The sequence below is a fragment of the Diadema antillarum genome, unplaced genomic scaffold, assembly GCF_040938485.1.
Source record: "Diadema antillarum isolate AM-2024a unplaced genomic scaffold, OU_Dant_1.0 seq00001079_RagTag, whole genome shotgun sequence".
NCBI classification, from domain to species: Eukaryota; Metazoa; Echinodermata; class Echinoidea; order Diadematoida; family Diadematidae; genus Diadema; species Diadema antillarum.
In genome coordinates, this window is record NW_027271901.1 from 200,752 (window position 1) to 223,069 (window position 22,318).

The window sequence follows — 22,318 nt, forward strand, 5'->3', positions numbered from 1 at the left end:
TTTAATCTCTCTAGTTTGAAGGTAGTCAGCCAGGAATGACATCGTGTTTTACACTTACACAACAAAAAATTTTTCTAAATTTTTTGTACAAGATCAGTGGAAAAGTGTGAGGTGATGCCATCACGAGCTCTCTCATTTGCACATTCATTTCAACGTTATGGGAATTGTTTTGCAGAAATCAGCGAAACTTCACAATGTTACAACTTCTCTAATTTTTCTCTGATTTTGATCAAAATTTCACTGTTGTGGTTGTAAGAATATACTCTTTCTTATCAGACTAACTTATACAATGTAACTGGCCTGGAATTCCCTTTAATATTCTATGAAATCCTGGCACCTACTATAGCTGTTGAGGTCTGTGACTGAAACAATAGAAAAGAGGAAGTGACATGCACTAGATTAGCAATGAAAACTCAGTGCATGTCAGCCATATTTGCTGATGGACAAACTAATCAAGCAAAGAACCAATGTCGGGTGGTTTTACCACAAAATAACATGCGATAAAGAGCATTAGCTAATCAAATGCTTAATGGGGGGAGGGAGGGAGGGGTGAGGTAGCTCTAACATAGTCCATCTTGTTCTCCTTCCGATGATACAAACTGCACAAATAACTTGTTCCTATATACAATTGCGAGAAGCCTGTGACTGCGACTGCAGGTTATCATTAAAATGAAACAAAGCGCTGGCAGGAAAGTCTTTTATCTTGCAACCAGAGCTTGGACAGATGTGACAGGCTGAGACACACCTTTTCTGCTACCCCATCACCAGGCACTGAAGTCGTTGAGTTGGAAGGCACTCTTTATCTTCTTCTTGTTACCCTGGTTACCGCTACTGTCCGTCTCGCTGGCTCTCTTTGATGACACACCGCTTGTGCCTACCACGTCTGTTGATGAGCTGCTCGTTGATGGCCTGGGAATGAGAGTACATGATCACATTTGACAGAAATTAATGAACATAAGACTCTGGTGACATAGAATATGCAGTCACAAAAGTGGAACAAACTTAATCATTAGTATAGCTATGATAACATCTGCTTGAGTTGAATGAACTGGCTAATATTTATGCATAACAGTCAAATTTCTTTTCATTTTTTATCCTCAGGACTTGGCAAATTTGATATCAGTTTATGAGAACATGTTTTAAGGCAGTTACAACAAATGCTAATCATGGTGTGCATAATTGGACTGTGACTTTTTGTTTGTTCAATTTGTAAAAATTATGCCATTTATCAAACGAATAGAAGTTATACATTATGTTTTCTTTATTGAGATTTAGCAAATACATACAAAAAGTGAACATTATTATGATACGATTAACATATATACCTGGTCAACAATCAAGGCTAGAGAAAAAGAAATCAAATAAGTGCCCAACTTCCCATTATCAGAAGTTATACGTTTGTCTGAGTCAGACTTGATAACATGTTCTCAGATGTCCTGTTCCTTAAAACAATTGCCCTTTACAAAATATGCATATACAAGAGAGCATAATGGTTGCACAAAATAACTACTGAATACGGTAACTGAAAACTACCGAACACAATCAATATTAGTGCTTCAAATATGATTGACACATTTTCACATCTCATTCTGACCACATTCCTGATCACTGCAGAGCATGACAAGACAATTCACCTGTTTTCTCCAGCATCTAATGTCTTCTTGGCCATGTACTTGCCCACCCCACTGCGGTACACCCTGGGCGGTTCTGCGGTACCCGGTGCCACGGCTGTGGAGTGGCTTGGTGCCTTGGTCTTAGCCTCCTCTTCAGCCTGAAGTTTTGCTCTCTCCTCGGCAATCTATCGGTGTAAGCAGTTTATGAGAACATTGTGCAGGACAGCTTTTTTCTAAACCGTGACAACTGGCATTCATTTTCACATCTTTATTAAGCATGATAGGGTGTGTAGCGATACAATGCTGCATCAAGCAAACACTGGAACAAAGAGGACACACACACACACACACACACACACACAAACATACAAAAAAAAAAAGACCATTGTGCTATTTCCTAAAAGTTAAAGTGGCAAGAATCACACACTAGTCTTGAGGCTTATTGCTTGCAGTATGTATATTTTACATGAAATTTCGAAGTATGAGTACACAACTGTAAACAAGGTAGGGTGTGGTGTACACTCAAATTTTTGAATTTACATACAAAAGATATGTTCAAATGAGATTAAATACGAAAAATCATTGAATATATGTACACAAAACATCAGTACAAATATTATACACTAGATATATCGCTACGGCGACTGATATGCCTCCGCCATAATGCATGGTTCTCCTAATAGGTCTATAGTACAATGTCTTGACAATGTGTGATGACAGTTTCAAACAATTGGCAAAATATTAAAATGACAGGTTTGACACAAATGTGCTGAATGTTCACTTTCCTAGAACTAGGTTCAATTGGATGAATGATTAAAATGTCAGAGTGCAGGTATTTGGGGAACTGATGATTTTTACTTGACTTTTGACCCTTTTATAAGTTTGTGCATTGAGTAATTTTCAAGGTATTGAGAAAAAGTATAATTTCAGCATCAAATGGGAAAATAGCATTATCTAAACCTGGCCTTTGACCTTTGACCTCACAGTTCCAAAGAGAATCACTGTTAGGTTGAACATGCATAAATATGTAAGTTTCATGATGATACCTTGAGTTACTTTTGAGATATGGAGGAAAAAGTGCAATTCAGCACTTTCACTTGACCTTTGACCTTTTGACCTTTGACCTTTTGGCAAGAAACTTCCCACAGAATATATATTGGGTAATACATGTATACATCAAGTTAAAAAAAAAAAACCTTCATTCATTGCATAAATATAAGGAAAGTAGTGATATTTTGAGGAGTTGACCTTGACCTTTGACCCCCTGACCTTTGACCCATGACCCCCAACTTCCCTAGATAATCACTGCCCATCGGTACAAGCATATATACTAAGTTCCATGAAGATACCTTGAACCATTTGCAAGATATGGAGAAAAACATGAAATTTCAAATTTTTTTTCACAAAATAACCTGTGACCTTTGACCTTTGACCCTGTGACCCTAAAATCCACAAAAAGTATTATCCCCCAAGGATATACCCTCATACCAAGTTTGATGTAAAACCACCACACGCATCTTGAGATATCGACAAAAACAAAACGGGACGGACGGACATACGGACGGACGGACGACCCGAAAACATAATGCCTCCGGCCACTTCGTTGCAGAGGCATAAAAACAGTATATAAGAAAAACAACCTTTAGCAAGATTAAAAGAAATCCCAAGGGCAACAAATATTCTCAGCTCATACTTATTTTGAAGTTTTATAATGGGCTACAAATAATCACATCATCTTTCAGGAAGGAACTTGTTTACCAAGGAATCACTTTAAATCAGTACCACAGGTCTTCTACACTGACAATACATTTCTACTGTTGCAGACAAGTAACAAGTAAAGTCTGCTGGCAATATGGCTTTCTTTTATAAACTGATCTCTAAATTATTTCATTGCGGTATCTGAGTATTTATGGGCTGGAAATGAAGAGCACAAACCTCCTTATCCACTTCCTCATAAGGGTCCACAAAGATGACGGTATCTTGGATGATGATGTCTTCCACCGGCCGGTCCTTCTTGTCTGTCTCCACCTTCTCCATGGCAATAAGGGTCTCCAGTCCTCCTACCACACTGGAAGCACAATCAAGAGCCCATGGAAAACCTTGATATCATATATCTATGATGATATCAAGATACAACTAACCCTGTAACCTGTCAACCCTCATTATAGCGAATTCTTAATAACCAGTGAAAGTACTTTTTTATATTGAAATTTTGCCATATCAGGGGTTGAGAAGAAATGAAATAAAAAGAAATTTTGAGCTCTGGGGCAAGGAAATATCTTCATTATCATGAATTGAGGACTTCATGAATTAGCATTTAATCTCATGAGGATCCACCGTACCACCACTGTAATAGTCACATCAACGACAATGGTAATGGTAAAGATAATAATGGTTACACATGTAGTAATAGCAAATTAAAAAAAAAAAGAATATTTACAAGCTGTATCCCTAGATTTGACTTCTTCAGTTACTATTTTCTGCATCAAATTTTTCTTTTGGTGTATACATAGATCAGCCCAGATCAAAGAGAGTCTCAAGAACTTGGAGAAATACCATGAATGCAATATAGTTTTAATGCTCATATAAAGCAATGCTTTTTTCCCCCCACTTAGTTTGGTTTCTGTGGGCGTGCACATATGTATCAGTGTTCAAGGATATTTGACTGAACACATTTTCGTTGTGAAGTTATGCTTTCATTTCCTGATATTCTATCTTAACAACTAAACTTCTCATGCACTGATTTCAAGCTTAACACAAAACTTAGCTATAATTTGTGTGTGCTTCCCCAGAACTTTCTACATATACTTTAGCTGGAAATAGCACCAAATGCTGACAGGGTAAAAAAAAAGAAAAATCCCTGCAGACTCACCTTCCAAACACAGTGTGTTTCCTGTCCAGGTACTTGCAGGATCGGAATGTGATGAAACTGGAGAGAAAATATTTTGTTTTCCCAGTTAATTCATGCTTTGCATCACCGAGGCAACACATACTTAGGTATATTTTGGTTATGTAGTTGCTGATTTCTGCAATGTGCGAAGTCTTGACTGCACTTGCTAAAATTCAAATGCTTCTGACACGGAAACACACCAGTTGTATGTACATAATATCAAAACATATTCTGGAAAAACATACACCTAGCACTTGGAAAAATGCTGATGCATTACAACATTTCCTTTTCTTCATAGATTCATTAGTTTTTTTAAAAACAATATTACAGCCACTGGGAGAATGCAGAACCATGCAAGACAAATTCTCAAAATGGAAGCATCACTCTACAATGCTTTAAGATGCGTTTACACCATGTTCCCGTCAACCATGGCAGACCCGTTTCAGGCCACTGTGGACAAAACAGGATGGACTTGAAACAACTTGGTGAGACGGGATAGGCAAATGAGAAAGACTGTGATTGCCGTGGATGAGGTATCAGATTTTTAGACTGTCAGAAAATTTGCCACAGCTTTCCCGGTGCTAATGAGGAATCTTGTATGCAGTGATAAAACGGTGTGAACGCAACAAAACAGGACAGCATGTGATAGGCCGTAATAAACTTGGAGGCTGTCTATAGCGGGACGTGACTAAAAAATATTGATAGTCTAGCCCGACCAGACGCCGTGAGAACAGCGTCTGATAGCTATATGTTCACTGGGGCGAGAACTGGAACGGACAAGACTAGAATGCAAAAGGGGGGAAAACAGGATAATGTCTCATCTACCCATAGCGCCCTGCATTTTGGGCAAATGAGGCTGCCGTGGCTGCCGGGAACATGGTGTTAACACAGCTTAATTCCAATTTCAGAAGTGAAAGTTATCAAAATTCTATCAGTCTGGGAGCTTGCAGTAATTCAGGCCAAATACATCATTGAATTGTCTCACTGCATTATTCAAACTATCTTTAATACTTGATTACATAACTGATAAAGATTTAATTGCACAATGATGGCACTGATTGACATTAAAAAGCAGAATAACGTAAAAGTATTTAAACTTTCTTAAGAAGAGGTGGACCAGAAATTAAAAACAGTAATGCCAGTAAATAGGACACATTTAAGCATATCAGCATCTGTTCAGCAAAACTGTAATTTCCATGAATTCTTTACCACTATGTTGCTTTCTGACGAATTCTAGCCTATAAATGGTTGCCTTATGTAACCACTTACAATCCCCCCCCCCCCTCAAATAATAGAGAAACCAAAATTGGCAGTACTAGTATCTTCTGGAAATTCCCCTCCCCCTCCAAGCACACAAATAAAGCAGACAAACACACAAAACAGACAAACACACAAAAACAAACACACTGCAAATGTGTAAGGAAGATACCCGGGAGGCTTACAACTGTGACTTGTTTGTGTCTGGCCCCGAGTTGGCCATGCTGAGTATGCCGCGCCCCGTGTGACTCAAGTTGGACTTGAATTCATCCTTGAAGGCCCCGCCCCATGCCGACTCTCCCCCTGTGTACCACGGAGGAGATGCGAGAAAGACAACAATAAGTCATCTGTGATATCGCTAAATACGAAAGGAAGAGAGGAAACGCTTTTTGTCATGAATCACAGTGGCCATAATAACACCTTGCCGACCTCCTTAGGTCTATGTATGAAATTACCTCTCATTTACTCAAAGACTGAGGAAGAAATTCATTGTCATGGTTGCCATGGCAATGCCTCATGACAATGTCTTGCACAGTTACATCTTAAAAAGGATACTGTTTAATGTCATGATGGCTAAATTTTGAAAATTGCTGAAACTTTAATAGCTGACTGAGCTTAATAATGGTGTTCAAATGGATGAATAGACAGTCAAAGAGACCAAAGTTTTGAAAATCATGCTGTCACTGTTAAATGATGTATGACCACAATCACCATGCTACTGAACTCCTAATTAAGTTGTCTGTTAAAACACTACTGTCTTGTGTAAAAATTGAGTGAGGTAAACCTGACCATCAATAGATTTTCACTCCATTGAAGCATCTACAATTCATTTGCAAATGCAATCCCTCCCCCCCCCCCCCCCCCCCCACCCCTTGGCTTCAGGTTTACATAATGTACAGAGCCCATGAGGTTAGCATGTGTGCTGCACAGTTTGGGCAAAATTGCTAATAATTTGTGGATTATTTAAATCAATAATATCATTACTATACTGTACACACTAACTTATCTGTGACTCATTCATAATTTATATGACCTAGGAATACACTGTAGGCAAGAAAACAAAAAGTCAATTGCAGGAGTGCAGATAGGGGGAGGGGGATAGTGTGTGCATAATGAATAGACCATCATGCATCATAATTCGCTGCTGGGACATTCAAATTCTCCTAGGAAGACATCCCCCTCCAAGTAAATTAGAGTCGTGACACAAAGGACAATGCTGTACAGTGTCATCTTTCTTTTTTTTTTGTTTTGTTTTGTTTTTGTTTTGTGTTTCTCCCCCCCCCCCCCCTTCCCCTGGCAATCCAAGGTCCCTTTCAGTCACAAGCATCATGAAAAAAATGTTGCAAGACTTACCAGTCCCGGTACCTGTTGGATCCCCTCCTTGAATCTGCAAAGAGATGAACAATTTAATGAGCATAATGAGCATAATGAGCATATTCAACATATTAAAATGTTCAAATTCAGATATTCCTTTTTTTTCTTTTCTTCTTGTCAGGAAATGATTCAGAAAGGCCACTGTAGGCTGTGATGGATACAAGTTGACTCACCATGAAATTCTTGATGGATCTGTGAAATTTCGTGCCCTTGTAGTAACCGTTTGCACAAAGCTTAAGAAAGTTCTCGCACGTTTTGGGAACCTGAAGATAAAAAAGGAAGAAAAAAGACAAGAACAAAATTCATGAGCTAGATGCTGGCACCCTTGAATATTTAAAGTCAAATTTCACTTTGAGAACAATACTGTTGTACATTGCACAATTGTCAGATGTGCTCTTATTTCTGTTATTCTGCTATTTCTGACTTCTCCTTAGCCATAACAGCTGAATGACAGAAACAGCACACATACTGTAAATCTTTGAAGGCTTCCGTGGTGGTAGAACGTTGGGTGGTAGAAGGCTTCACGGTGCACCACGAATTCTTTCTGGAGTAAGTGAGTGGCCCTGAAAAGGGCCTACCCAATCCCGACGTTTCGGCGAGCATGTTCTCGCCGTTCTCAAGGGAATGAGCAAGTGGTTTGGTTGGTGGTGGTGTTTATTGGCGCTTTTCAATCAATCTGATTATCTGCGCCACGTCTTCTCCATGCTATAGTAGGAGTCCATGAAAGAGTCTATGAGCTCAGTTCGGTTGATCCACGTCACACTCACTCTGTTTTAGGTTTCGGCTCACCTGTCAAGTGGCAGTGTGTGAGATCAATTTCCCTCCACCGTTAATAGTGCAGTTTGTGCAGTGCATCTATATACATATACATATAAATATACTCTTTTGTGTGTGTATATTTTTTAACAAAACATACGAGCACACAAGGTGTGCGTATTGCTAGTAAATACTAACAATATCAATAACAATAATCAATCTTTATAAACGCTTTGTATTATTCAAATACACACACAAAGCCCTAAAATTATCTTCTATACTAACCTTCATTATATTTCTAATATTCAATACATTTATTTTCAACATTTTTTGCATCAATTTTCTTTCATTTTTATACCGTTTACATTCCAATAAATAATGTTCTATTGTTTCTGATACTTGACATGAATCACATAATCCATTTTCGTGACAATTAATATCATAAAGATAATAATTCAACCTACATTTCCCCAGACGAATTTGGTGTACTAACACTTCTTCCTTTCTACTCATTCCTTGTAACTGTATTCCCTTAGATATCTGTGACTGTATTCCGAAGAAATCTCTTCCTCTCTCTGATGTTTCCCATTCTGTTTGCCAAATATTTCTATAATACGACACCATATATTTGGTAAGTTCTTGTCTCGTATGAGCAATATCTACATTTATATTTTCTTTAAAAGACCCCCTTTTTGCTAAATTATCAGCTATTTCATTACCTTTCACTCCTCTATGAGAGGGTATCCATTCAAAATGTACATCTATATCCTGTAATTGTAAACATTTCAATTTCTCTAAAATTTCTACAACTAAAACATTAGTAATAGAGAACAAATTTTCTAGCGCCTGTAACGCAGCTAGAGAATCAGTTAAAATAACAACTGAAATACTACGAAAACTCTCTAACCATTCTAATGCCATTATAATTGCAGTTAATTCTGCTCTCATAATACATATTGAAGGTAATCTAAAAACTTTACCTATGTCATACTGATCAACATAAAAAGCAGCACCAGTATTGTTATTGTCTTGCCTTGATCCATCTGTGTATATTTTCAAATACTAGTACCCTTTCCATCTTATTAATAATCTTTCTTCTACATAATTTGCTACCTCTATCTCAGTATCACTTCTTTTCCTAATGTTATCAAAAATAAAATATGATATTCTCGGAGGTACATAATACCAGTACGGTTCTTTTAATATACAATCATAAATTTGTTCAACTTTTGTATTTGTGAGTGGAAAATCCGGCTTAAATACCCTCATGAAGGATCAAAGGGACCTTGTGTTCCTAGAGGGAAAGTCTTTGATTGGCTGAATGGGTCACAGTAGGTGGGCAGGTCAAGGTTGAGTGCACACAGTCACTTCCTGTGTGGAGGGGTTGTCACGGTTGGCTGCACACATTGTAGTGGTTGTCTAACTGTAAGTATCAATTAGGGCCACTATTGTGTGGAGGCTAACGGGTGTTAATTAGCCTGCTTGTCAAGTAGAGTGAGCCAGATATTGCTCAGGTGGAGGCCATTATCCTGTGGGACAGTATTATGCACCTCGATTTCCAGTGCTTCTCTGACTCGTCATTGGTACCAGTTGGGGACTTGTGTGATGAGTCTGCTCTCATCCTATAGGATCCTGTGTTCTCAGGTGTGGGCATGGTGAATAATAGCAGACTTGTCCCGTTCGTCTCGTCGTCCATGGGCCTGATGTTCCTTTAGCCGGGTGGCGAAGGATCGGCCTGTCTCTCCGATGTAGACCTTACCGCATTCACAAGGAATGCGGTAGACTCCAGGAAGGTTCTTGGAGTGTCGTTTGTCCTTGTGTGTGGTGAGGATAGATTGAAGTTTGGTTGAAGAACTGTGACGAACTTCAACGTCGGCTTCTCTCAGAATCCTCTGGATCTTGTGAGAGGCTGCACCCATGTGTGGGAGGATCACTCTCGACTTTGGTTGCGTTCCACTGTCATTCCGCACAGGTGGGAGCTCTGTGGAAATCTTGTGTGGGGGGTAGCTGTTGCGCTTCAACACCTGCTTGATGTGCTTCAGTTCCCCGGGTAGGTGGGCTTGGTCGCTGACCTCGTAGGCTCGCTTGACCAGGGTCTTGTTGATGGATCTCAATACCGACGGATGGTGATATGAACGGTAGTTCAGATATCGGTCCGTGTGAATAGGTTTGCGGTAAACCTGGTGGGAAAGGGATCCCTGTGCCGTCCTCGTGATCTTGGTGTCCAGAAAGGGGATAGCCCCTTGGTTCTCCATTTCCATAGTGAACTTGATGGAAGGGTGTTGAGAGTTTAGGTGCTGAAGGAAGTTGTTGATTTCCTCTGCACCATGTTGCCAGACCACAAAGGTGTCATCCACGTATCTAAGCCACACTTTGGGTTGGAGCGTCGCTGTCTGTAGTGCTGTCTCTTCAAAGTTTTCCATGAACAGATTTGCGACAATAGGGGACAGTGGGGACCCCATCGCCGCGCCTTCTGTCTGCTGGTAGAAAGTGTCTCTCCATCTGAAAGAGGTGGAATTGAGACACATACCGAGCAAGTCATGGATCTCTGTTGGAGACAGTTTGGTCCTGTCTGGTAGAGTTCGATCAGAGTCGAGTCTCTTGAGGATGGTAGCGCACGCATCCTTGACTGGCACACTCGTGAATAGTGACTCTAGGAACACAAGGTCCCTTTGATCCTTCATGAGGGTATTTAAGCCGGATTTTCCACTCACTTGCTCATTCCCTTGAGAACGGCGAGAACATGCTCGCCGAAACGTCAAGATTGGGTAGGCCCTTTTCAGGGCCACTCACTTACTCCAGAAAGAATACGTGGTGCACCGTGACGCCTTCTACCACCCACACATACTGTACTTTTACACGGCCCTGAGTGAACCACTCGTAATCGTATTCTGTTTTAAAGAGCCACAACAAGAGGTTCCCTTACAGTATGTGGCACCACCCCAAACTACGATACCCAGGTTTGAAAGTTTAGAACCTGTTAACACCCACTGAATCACTTTTCCTTTGTGCACACATACAAGCAATTTTTAAAGTCCTTTAATTTAAAGGCATTGCAACGAAGGGATTACACAACTATCCCGTAACTTGGAAAATTCCTTGAGCACACTCTATTCACAAGTATTCTACAATGACTGGTCCTCATGAAGGGGGGATGCCCATGCATACTTTCAGGACCTCAACAATGTGGAAACTGGAGAAACACACTAAAAGATTGAAAACAATAAGGGTCTACAAGAAGCTTAGACAAGCTTTGCTTAATTTCAATTTAAGCCTCTACACAGATTTACATAAAATTCTAATGATTCTATTGTCAGGAAATTTTAGAGAACCAAAAACAAACAAACAAACGAACAAACAAACAAACAAACTGTGACTCAACTAAATGTTAACCCTAAAAGGGCCAAACTTCCCTCAACATTTTTCACGACTATTCCGCTGCACAGAATTTTTTTGACCGCGCTGTTCGCTGACTTTTTACTTTCAAGTCAAGCACACCTTTTGACACCATTTTTGCAAAAATCGTGCATACCGTTACTATGCTGCATGACCTTTTATACATGCCTGTCAGATCGAAAATGGCTCAAAAATGTGATTTTGTGTATAGGTCTAGATGCAAATGGAGTTTTCTCACCTTATTCATAAAGATATGATTCTTTTCACTTTCATAGGCTGAAATCAATCAATTTCAGCATAATTATGCTTGAAATAGGTTCTGACATAAATTTTGGGAAAAAAATGATAAAAAAAGTTCAAAAAACAATGAAATACATAAAAAATTCATAAACAATAAAATACATAGAAAATTTATTTTGATACCAGATTTTTTTTTAAAGCACATTGTTAGGAATGCTATAAAGAATGTTATCACGAAAAATTAGGATTCTCGGAGCTTTACTTTCTGATTTAGAGGAAACTGTATGTTTTATGCATATATTAGCATAATTAATTATTATAATGAAAATTTCCATTTCTTTTTGTTCAGTTTGGTAGATTGCGCCACAGGTAATGCATGTGCCAATTTTCATGGTGATTGCGCGATCGACGGCTGAAACCTCGGGGGGGGGGGGGGGGGGGGGGGGGGGGGGGGCGGTTGAATCAACCCTCCGCCGGCCGCAGAACACCCCAAAAAGCCCGGCCTGGTTAGGGTTAAGCATATTTGTTTGGAAGGTCACATAAGCAAAATAGATTGTTCTCTCATGCTTACCAAGTCGCATCGCAGCTCAATGTTTAGCATACCCTTGTTGGTAGTCATCCTCACATACCCCTTCTTCTTTATCCTCTCATAGCGTACAATGTCTTCATCAATCACCGCTGAAGAAATACAGAACAAAATATTACACTTATCACAAATTTTTATGTGCATGAAACTTTCAAGAATTTCTCAAGGAGTCAAAATTCATGAAACTAAATGCACACTTAAGTTTTTGTCAACACAATGCATAATTATGTAGTATACTTCAAAATTTTTCATAGTCAGCGGTTTGTGAAAGTTCCAAGCTGCAAAAATGCCGATATTGCAACAGTTTTATGCTGTGAATGTTTCTGTATTTACAGTCTACATAAAACAAGACAACTGTGGGTTTAAAGCTGACCAGAGAATCACACTTCACCTTTACGGCACTCCACAAACAACAAAATGTTTACAAAATCTTGAGATTCAAGGACTGCTACACACCCCCTCCCAAAACAATCTGCTCATCTGGGATGCTTGCACCCAACCTAAAAACCTCCCTCCCCCTTGACACACACCCACCATTTGTACAAACTATGATCCTCTCCCCCCATTGATGATTCCTGCTGAGTTTTAGACAGATCCAACTGTCAGTTTTCCAAGAAAAAGGAGAAAATGTCAAAAATTGTAAAACCTACCTAATATTTAGTACTTGGTTTTGGCCTAAGTGTCCTCATTGATGGCCATTACCATCGTTTGTACACAGTTTGATTCATTTTCCCTCTCCCTACCCCTTCCCCCAGGGTCATAAATTATTTTCTCAAGTATCCAAATTTGAAGGTTCCTTTGACTTCAAATTCAGAACATCTAATGTAAGGAGAGAGACAAAATATTACCTGCTTCATGTATTGTTGTAGGGGCCATGGCCGTTGAGGTAAACCCGGCTGCAACCATGCCTGTGCTGTAGTGAGCCTTGGAAATGAAAATCATTCGATGATAAGATCAGATCAACTACACTTGAGACGTGAAATTGACAAACAGTAATGGCAATGCATCGCGCATCACAAATGGCCTCTGCACTTTCAATATGAATAGGCCATGTCAATTCTAACATACATACCTTTGTACATAAGTATTTGTCTTAAAGAAACAATTTCATTTCTTAGATAATTCACAAAATTTTATCAATTACAAAGCAGAACGCAGACTCTATATTTCGTATTTGCATGTTTGCAAACATACTTTTGACCATCTAACTAATACAAAGTGTTGTCATTTCTATTTCCAATTGTTTGGGCTATTCTAAAGCCCCCCCCCCTCCCTTATTTCATAGGTCAAGCTACAGATAAAACACATTTTTGCATCAGACTCGCACACATTGAGGGGTAATTGCCAGTCATGCTGCAATTTCAGCCTGTTTCAGCCAAAACAATGTAGCCACTTTTAACCCCTTCTTTCTATCTGAAAACAAATACTGTTAAAGTCGACATTTTTTGCTCCGCTAATTTTTCGCGCTTGGCCGGGTAAGAAGAGTTTCGCATGCTTTTAATTCTGCGGAATCAAGACATCTACTACTGGGACATATGGCTAGCAAAAATATTTGCGTGCTTTTATTTGCACGCTAAATTTTAGTTGCTGTAAACTGTATTTTAGTTTAATACAGTACATTCATGACTATAAAAAAAAAAAAACACAGGAAATTTTCAAATTCAACATCGATGTTCACATTCAAACGTTGATGTAGGGCAATTTGTCAATCAGTTGCAACACAGGAAATGCATTCAAAATACTTACTGAATTGAGTTTATCTGCTTTTTGCCTCTCCTCTTCCTTCTTTTCCTATGGAGGACAACAAATACAGGCAACGAATAGGTACAGAATGTATATAAACACGCATAAATACATGTATATTCTGAACTGCTTTGTCAAACTAATGATCAAAGAGAAACAAAATCTTGAAACCTACATGCATATCACATTATTAGTTGTTTAATCCAACTGGCTATTCTAAGTCTATTTCATCTACTTAAAAATCATACGTTCTTACATGCAACAGATACCTCACATATGTTTATTTCTTCAGCATTCTATACTTTGTTAAAAAACAAATGCAGAGATTGTCACAAACCACGGATGCAAGAAGAGCATGGTGATTGTTTTCCAATTTAATTTACAAAAGCTAGCTTACTGTATCTCCTAAACAAGACAAGATGTTCAATCTTTTACAGCTGTAAGTTGTGACAGTTATGTAATGGACTTGCCTTGTGTGTTTAGGTTTTCACTTCTTACAAGTGTGAAAAGATCAGCCGTGATGCTCTGATGGAATTGTGACATTAAGGACATAAAACTGTGCAAATTGGGGAGATCTGGCTAACAAGAAATTTGCAATTGATATTTGAAATTATACATGATTTGACAGGACTGATAGTACTACCTCCTGCCACAATTTAAGCTCTACACTGTAAGTGCATGTCGGACTTGGGATAATTTTTTTTTGGTGCCATAACATGAGTACAAGGCTTTCCCTGAATAGTCACAGCACCATTGCTGAAGAAATGTATTTCTGTTCAATTACTTAATCCAACATATAACCTCATTATGTACAGTGGATGCTTTCCCACACACTTACGGCTGGCTGATACTCCTTGTACAGGGTGCCTAGAATATCCTCCGTCTCGACATTGGTCTTGTTCAAGGTGTATTTTGGATCCTGCCTGGCTTTCTTCTCGGCTAGTGGAAAGGATGGCGTTTGGGGTATTGGATGGGAGCAAGTGATAAATAAGCATGAAAACCAAGTAATGAGACTACACTTATAAATTACATAACACAAATGTAGTTGCACACCTCTGTTTCTAAGCAACCAGACAAACACAGACATACATATAAACCTATCGTAAATATCACCGACATTGTTGATTTTGCATAGAGATTACCTAATCCCCCCAAGGTGACTGCAAAAAGGAACAACTACTGTGTAAAGGTGGAAATTTTCCATGAGTAATTTTTTGTGTTTGGTTGGATAAGATGAATTTTGCATGTTATCAATTCTAAGGAACCAAAACAATAGTGTTTCATGACATTGTGTAACATGCAATAATACCTGTGTGTTTTTCTTTTCACACAGAATTCTGGTTGCGTAACATTTGCGAATATGTCCACTTTTACAGTATACCTCGGACATGATTACAGAAACACATGATCATCTCTTTATTGTTTTTTGCTTGTGCTTTTGTTATTGGTTTCTTACTCATCCCTCCCCCCCCCCCCCCCGCCTTTTTTCTTGAAGAGGCCTTACCTGCACTCTCCACCTTGAGGTTGTTCTTGACATGGTGGAACTGAGAGATGTTGAACTTGTCCAGCTGGTTGGGGTCCTGCAATGTGATGAGGTCAGACCGCTTGAAGGGTTCATCGGTCAGTAGGTCCTTCCAGTTCTTGGCCTTGATGTTCAGCTGGTCGATGGCCTGCATGATATCGGACCAACGAGACAATCAGTGACTGAAGGCAACACTGCAAACTGGCACTTTTTTTAGGGTCCATTCCTTTTTCAGGAATGTACCATAAAAAAATTGAAAAACAGGGCACCTACTGGTTTGACAGAAAGGTCAGTGTGCAGCCCTGCTGAAGGCATGCTACACTTTGACATGACAGATATCCACTATTCACCCATGCGTAAAAATGTGACTGTGACACAATACAGACTAGGCAAATTTCATACACGTATGAATTGACAGATTTAGGTCGAGTCCTCATTATATCTCCCTATATTCTATACAATGTAGAGCATAAACACATGCACAAAATAAGATGCATAGAACACAAATAAAGACTAGAAACAGAAAAAAAAAGTCAGTTGAATTAGTTGTTATTATGTACAGGATTTACACCTGCAATAATTGCAATTTTTATTCCAACAACCATTACTACTAAATTATATCCCACTTTAGAAATGCAATTGGATCAGCAGCAGATGGGCTCCATAAGTAGCAGTGAACATTGGGTGCTGAATATATCAGTTGACACTTAGACTAGGAATAAACACCTTTCAAGCTCCACAAATGACAACGGCAACATACCTCATTACAGAAGACATTGCCTGTGGTTCGGACAGCCACGATGTGAGAGTGATTGTTGAAGACTTTGAAAGTTACCGGACAGTGATACTTCCCTGGAAATAGAGAGATAAAGCAAGCAATTACACAGTGTTGGCTCAGAGTTAGAATTCTCATGAATTATTATCTAAGGCAAAAATATTTGTGATATTTGGTTGTTACAGGATGAACAAACAAGATGAGACTTGACCAAAAAGATGGATTAATACCTCAACCTGCAACTGCCATGAACTTAGTATGGCCTGTACAGTGGACTTCCATTACAACAAAGTCATCAGGACCGACAATTTCCTTTTGTTAGATCGAAATCTCATTATAACCCAGCAAATAAACAATAAATAACATAGAGCAGATAATGTTGTGGCCCGAATTTCCATTTCATTGAAACGGGAATTTTGTTATATCCATGTTTGTTAGAAAGGGAGTGCACTGTACGTAGTCTTCAGTAATATCAACACTGTATACTGTACGTGCTGCAGAGCTGGGGGGGGGGGGGGGATTTCAGATGGTAGTGTACATACATTGAGGCCTCCGGGATTTTAGACTAAACATTGTGTAGAGGTTTTTATTTTCAGAATATCTGAGGAACATGAAAGTGACTGTCCTTTAACACTTCACATTAACCAGATGCTGACATAAGAGATTAGGTACTCAGTAAAATAAAGTGAGCTGGTTATGAAAAGACATTAGGTATTTGTTCATGAGTCATGACTTTTATGAAGTTGCAAATGTTAAAAACTTTTTGGTTCCCAGAAGCATATTACGTCTAGGTATTTATTGAGAAAATTGCGTTTAAATGCATCATCTACTACACAAGTGACTTTAGTTTTAATAAGAAAACACATAAACTACAAACTATTTTTACTCAGCAACCAGCCTTCTTACAATTTCCTCAAGCTACATATATTGAACTATAGATCACTGAAATTACATGCTACTGGAAGGCTCACAGTCCAGGGAATTTCAAATAATTCAAATCAGACAAGAAATGTTCAGCTAATTCATCAGATGACTTTCATGGTGACAGATCACAAAATCTGACATATGGACTTCTTTCATCACCTTTTCCCTATAAAACATGATCATGAGATAGTCCTTCACATTACTAACTTTTAAATTCTTGCTACTCGTTAACCTGTTTAGGATGGACTGATTTTGCTACAACATGCATTGCCCACAGACACCTGCCCAAGTATACTCTGGACTCATCCTCAACAGCTGAAGTAAATGCTAAGCAAAATTGACAATGCTGCATGGACTTGTTACATATAATATCTAATTTCATCAATCTTAAAACAAGATCTGGGCAGTTCTAGTACCAAAACATTTTGGTATGCTGTACAATGTAATATCATAAACCTTTATCTAGACTGTCTTTCCTTGGAGCAAGAAAAAGGAGAAAACATTACCATCTGCATTTTTGTGAAAATTCAGCTTGATAAGGGACTTGGCATCCAGAGCCTGAGGAATGGAAAAAAGAAGAAGAAATTGATTCATTTTTTCAAAACATAAACCAGAACTTAGATGTGATTACAATGTCTGATCACAAATCAAGCAAAATTATCAAATTCTTCATTCGCCTGTATATACAACGTGAAAGTCTATATGTGGCAAAAAGAAACTTACTTCAAATAATCAAAATCATTTCTGATTACTACTGTAATGTTAGTAATTTGATGTTATGAATGCAGTTTCTGGTTAGTGAAACAATAAAATCTAGCAAATTTTACAGACAAATAAGTACAATACTGACCAAAAAAAAACCCAACAACACAAGAAAAAGATACCTTTTTTCAGGTATTTCTTCACATGAAATCAGCTTGTTATAAAGAAATTCATGCTTTTACTTTAGACTGTATCAAAAATATGAAAATATGATTTGCTCACTGCAAAAAAAAAAAAAAAAAAAATTTCCTGTTTACAGCATTTAATACTATCCTTTTGTTTTGGGAAACATACAATACTAACACATAAACTGTACAAATCAGTTGATGCATTAAAAGATAGACAAGTGGGTAAGATAACATAATTGCACCTTACCTCTCCAGTGATGGGATTAGCCTTGAACTTCTTAATGTAGGGCACTATACTCATCAAGTCAAAGATGATACCATCCAATGTGCAGTAGGGGTGTTCAAATGGTTGGAGGGACAAACTAGGAGGGGAAATACATTGAACATAATTATATATACTGTAAAAAATGCACATGAAGGAAAGGAAAGGGAAATGCATTGTATAGCGAACATACCTAGTCCTGTATTAAAAAAAAAGAAAAAACCAACAACAACTGCTTCCAGCGATTTCAGCTGCTATTGAAGACCAGAACTTGGGATTGATTGAAACAGATGTGGCACAAAGTATCATACCGCTATTACTGCACTAACCCCTAGTAGTCTCTGGTGTATGAAGTAACGTATATTGGTTAGAATTTTCTCATTATGTCCGGTCCTCTTACTTTCTTCTGCAGTTATTTCACTCTATATTGGTTGTAGCTGCCCCTGAAAAAAAATGTCATTTCATCAGTTGTCACAATTACCTTAAACGTTTGTGAGGGCTTTACCCAAAATCTAATCAGGTCATCTGTACTTCATGTTCATAAAGACTTGGATCAAATACCAAGAAAATCTATGAAATGTTTGTTTGTTTTTTAACATGGGGCAGAGAGTGGCAATTATATAATAGAAAGGGAAAAAAAGAGGGAAAACAAAATTACTGTACCTGCAATGATCAAAAGGTAATCTTCGGAATTCTGCCTTCTTTCCTTGCTCTGAAATGACAAACAGGTGGTATCACTGTACAACAGTCTGCTGTGTTTCTTGACACATGCAACAACCAGTCAACTCAAATTACCTATTGCTTACAGTAAACTGTACAAAAAAATACAACACCAAACAAATAAAAACAAAACACCCTAAAAAGTCCTAAACAAATGAACAAACAACAACAAAATGAAGTTTTCAATATAAGCCAATATTGATAGAGTTTATATCTTAGTACACTTGTAGTGACTTACATGTTCTTTATGAGTTTGTTTTGGTTTCAATTTTTGATTTTGACTTTCAGCTCAGTCAGTTTAAAAGGACATTTGCTTCATGATTTGAAAAGAGTTGGAAAAAACATTTTGCTTCTTCTTTTATTGTAAGTTACTGTTTTGGCCCAACATGTAGATTTTAAAACTCCTTACAATTTTGCCATATATAAATACATGATGTACTGACAATACAAATATGTTCTTTTCAAGCAAAATAAAGCCATCTTTCATTCAAAGTGGACAATGACATAATATTACTTATCAGAAAGTAACACTTCATGAAAGAATACAATAATTTCTAACTTACCATTCTTTTTTCCTCCATAGAATGCTGTCCATTCCTTCGAGGTAATGTACCTAAATAAGAAAGCAAACAAACTCTTTAAAATCATTTAGAACATTAAAACACTTTCTGTTGTTTTTACCCATTTATTGCACTGTTAAACAAACACAAATGATTGACAGGCTGCCCTAAGGTCAAAATAAGAAATTAATTGTAACATCACAAAGCAATTCTGACATCACGCACTGCTTCATGCATGACACTCAGAGAAATGAAACAATTTCAAACAAAGCAATAGTGAAATCATGCCTATTTCATATTTCACATTTCGCTTAAAGTTATGAATGCACAACTGTAGTGTAGGATCCTTCCACAATATTGTATCAACTGCACAACTTCTTGCTCCACAATTTTCCCTTCTATTGGATTGTTGTTGTTTTTTTTGAATCTCAAATATAGAACAAATACACTCTAATTTCGCCTTTACAGTTTCTAGTTAAAACTACAATGTATGCCTCGTGAGTCATAGCCTTTGGTATGGCCATGGGCCTCGGAGTCTCCAAAAGTACTATTCACTTCTGGGCTGTGGCCCTCAGTGAATAGTGCTATTTTTGAGTCACCTCTCCTATTGTTTAAACCCTGCACTGGAGAAACTCTCAAGGAAGGCAAAGTACAATGTACATTGTACCTTGATACCTTGATGTACAATTGTAGTAATTCCTTGAAGCTGCTTGTACATGAAGCTATACTGGGATGAACTCGAACTGTGTGTCGTGAGGGGGTGTCATTCAGTGTATGTACAGATGTCTCACTATCATACAATAAAAAGTGAGTATAGGTGTTCAGTGCGAGTAAAAACAGCGTCGATCCTCTTACACAGTGGCAGATCCAGCAGGAGGCTGCATTGCCCTGAGGATGGGCAAAGCAGCTCCTTGGAATAATGTTGGGTTGGCGGTGCTTACTACGGGTCCCGGCAGGCGGTTCCATAGTCTTATGGCTCTTGGGTAGAATGAATACTTGTGGGAGTCAATGGTGGATCTAGGGATTGTGTATTTGAATTGGTGATCTTGTCTTCCAATGTAGTTAGCTGGGGTGATATCGGGTGGGAAGGGCATGGCAACCAGGTGATGTTGGATTTTGTGAAAAAGTGTGCATTGTGCAAGAAGGCGGCCAGAGTGAAGGCTATCCCATCCGAGTGCTGTTTTAGGGCTGTGGAAGATGATGTTGGGCTGTAATCACATAGGACAAAGCGGGCTGCAGACTTTTGTACTTGCTCGAGTGAGTTGATATTAATAAAAGTATAAGGACCTGCACCAAGGACAAAGGTTCTACCTCTCATGCCAAATTTGATCACACGAAAAAGCATACCTGGGTACCACAGGTCTTACATGTCAGTGACGTAGAAACTTGTCTAGTAGGCGATCGTATATTGGACAGCGTCATGGTCAAATTGCATGTACAAATAATTGTACCTAACATTAGACTCTAACGTTAGTCTCTATGTCAATTTCCACCGTGAAATAATAAATGCAATCAACGCAATGTGAAACAAGGAGTGAATTTACCACTAGTAGTAGAGTCTAGTACGTCGTTAGTACCATATAGTTTACCTCTTTAAATAAATAGTCCCATACCAGGCTCAAATGAGTGAGAACTAAACTCACAGTGTAAGTTTATCTAGAACTAGATTCTAGATAAAATTGTAAATTTCTAACTAAAAATACAACTCGCGCATCTCCATGCAAGCTAGGTGTAATTTATCCCAGATCACAACCACTACCACTACACTAGTACCAATACCGTCCCGCTATCGGCTCGCTATCATAGTGACTATGCACTACCACTGGTACCAGCTACCAGTAAATTAGATTCTAAAGTTTGTGTCGAGTGGTGATTAAACTTTATTACTTAGTCAATCAACAGTGGCAGTGCAGTGATCTACAGGACTGCTACACACATCATTTCCGATACATGGGACTGTACAATAGGACACCAATACAGTCATCGCCGTCAGACTTCCTAGCAAATTTCACACTGGAAAGAAACAGCGGTTGGATGCACTTACATTTTGTCTGACTGATGCTGACGTTTCCCCATCTTGTCGCTTTATGTCTACCTTCTGCCAGGATATAAACTCAATGAATCGTTCTGGTCCTTTACTTGCCACTTGCACCGGGAACGTTCACAGCACTGCTCGATGATCTTTGAGTTTGACTCTCTCCGCCGCCGCCGATGATGCACTGTGTTGTTGTTGTTCATTGGCGTTCACCCACAGAACTCTATGGCCCGAATAAAACCCCACGAAGGTGGTACAACCACACTTACTTTTATGTTTGCATTTCCATTCCAATCCTTGTATTATGCATAATTATTATGTATATACCTTATAGAAAATGAATTTATGTTGTTACTCGTGATCACATATGATGTATACGTTTTCTTTGAAATTGTTACAAATATGTTCTGTTAATGCATTGTATATAGTTTCCCTGTTTATTCAATGGAAATGAAAATAAAGTTGAAAGTTAAATTGGCCCTACTAAACATAGAAAAATAAATATCAAGTATTACTGAAGTGATACAGGTACCCATGTCTAAAATAAATGAATAGAAAATTCAATCATCTTTCCGTTATTCTGAGTTCTAAGATTTAGCAAATAGGCTTATAGATTATCATAAAAGTTGATGCCTATATTTAGGTGGTCATACGTTTGAAATGAGAAAGTGGGAGCATTTGCAGACATTTGTAAACATCCGACATTTGTTTTAACATTGTAATGAGCCGAAAGTTACCGTTATTCATTTCTGATTGTAAAAGCATGCAATCATCC

The 22,318-nt window shown here is 38.4% G+C and overlaps 1 protein-coding gene across 1 annotated transcript; it reads right to left on the reverse strand.

The window, feature by feature from the left end:
- Positions 1–715: 715 nt before the first annotated feature.
- LOC139743427 (RING-type E3 ubiquitin-protein ligase PPIL2-like) lies at positions 716–21,675 on the reverse strand. The gene is made up of 18 exons (XM_071653912.1): positions 21,553–21,675; positions 19,512–19,561; positions 18,892–18,940; positions 18,214–18,328; positions 17,583–17,634; positions 16,138–16,229; positions 15,360–15,525; positions 14,694–14,794; positions 13,859–13,903; positions 12,961–13,036; positions 12,098–12,204; positions 7,308–7,397; positions 7,114–7,147; positions 5,946–6,063; positions 4,486–4,542; positions 3,549–3,681; positions 1,635–1,798; positions 716–909 (listed from the first exon to the last, which is right to left on the reverse strand). Exons 1-18 carry the CDS (start codon positions 21,582–21,584, stop codon positions 762–764), a joined length of 1,629 nt encoding a protein of 542 aa, XP_071510013.1. The 5' UTR covers positions 21,585–21,675; the 3' UTR covers positions 716–761.
- Between the last annotated feature and the right edge of the window lie 643 nt (positions 21,676–22,318).

Excerpts from the sequence above, each read along its gene's own strand:
- LOC139743427 (XM_071653912.1), bottom strand. The coding sequence starts at position 21,584 with ATGGGGAAACGTCAGCATCAGTCAGACAAAAT. Across the intron at positions 16,230-17,582 it reads TTTTCACAAAAATGCAGATG|GGAAGTATCACTGTCCGGTA; the intron begins GTAATGTTTTCT and ends CTCTATTTCCAG. Across the intron at positions 15,526-16,137 it reads GCAATGTCTTCTGTAATGAG|GCCATCGACCAGCTGAACAT; the intron begins GTATGTTGCCGT and ends GATATCATGCAG.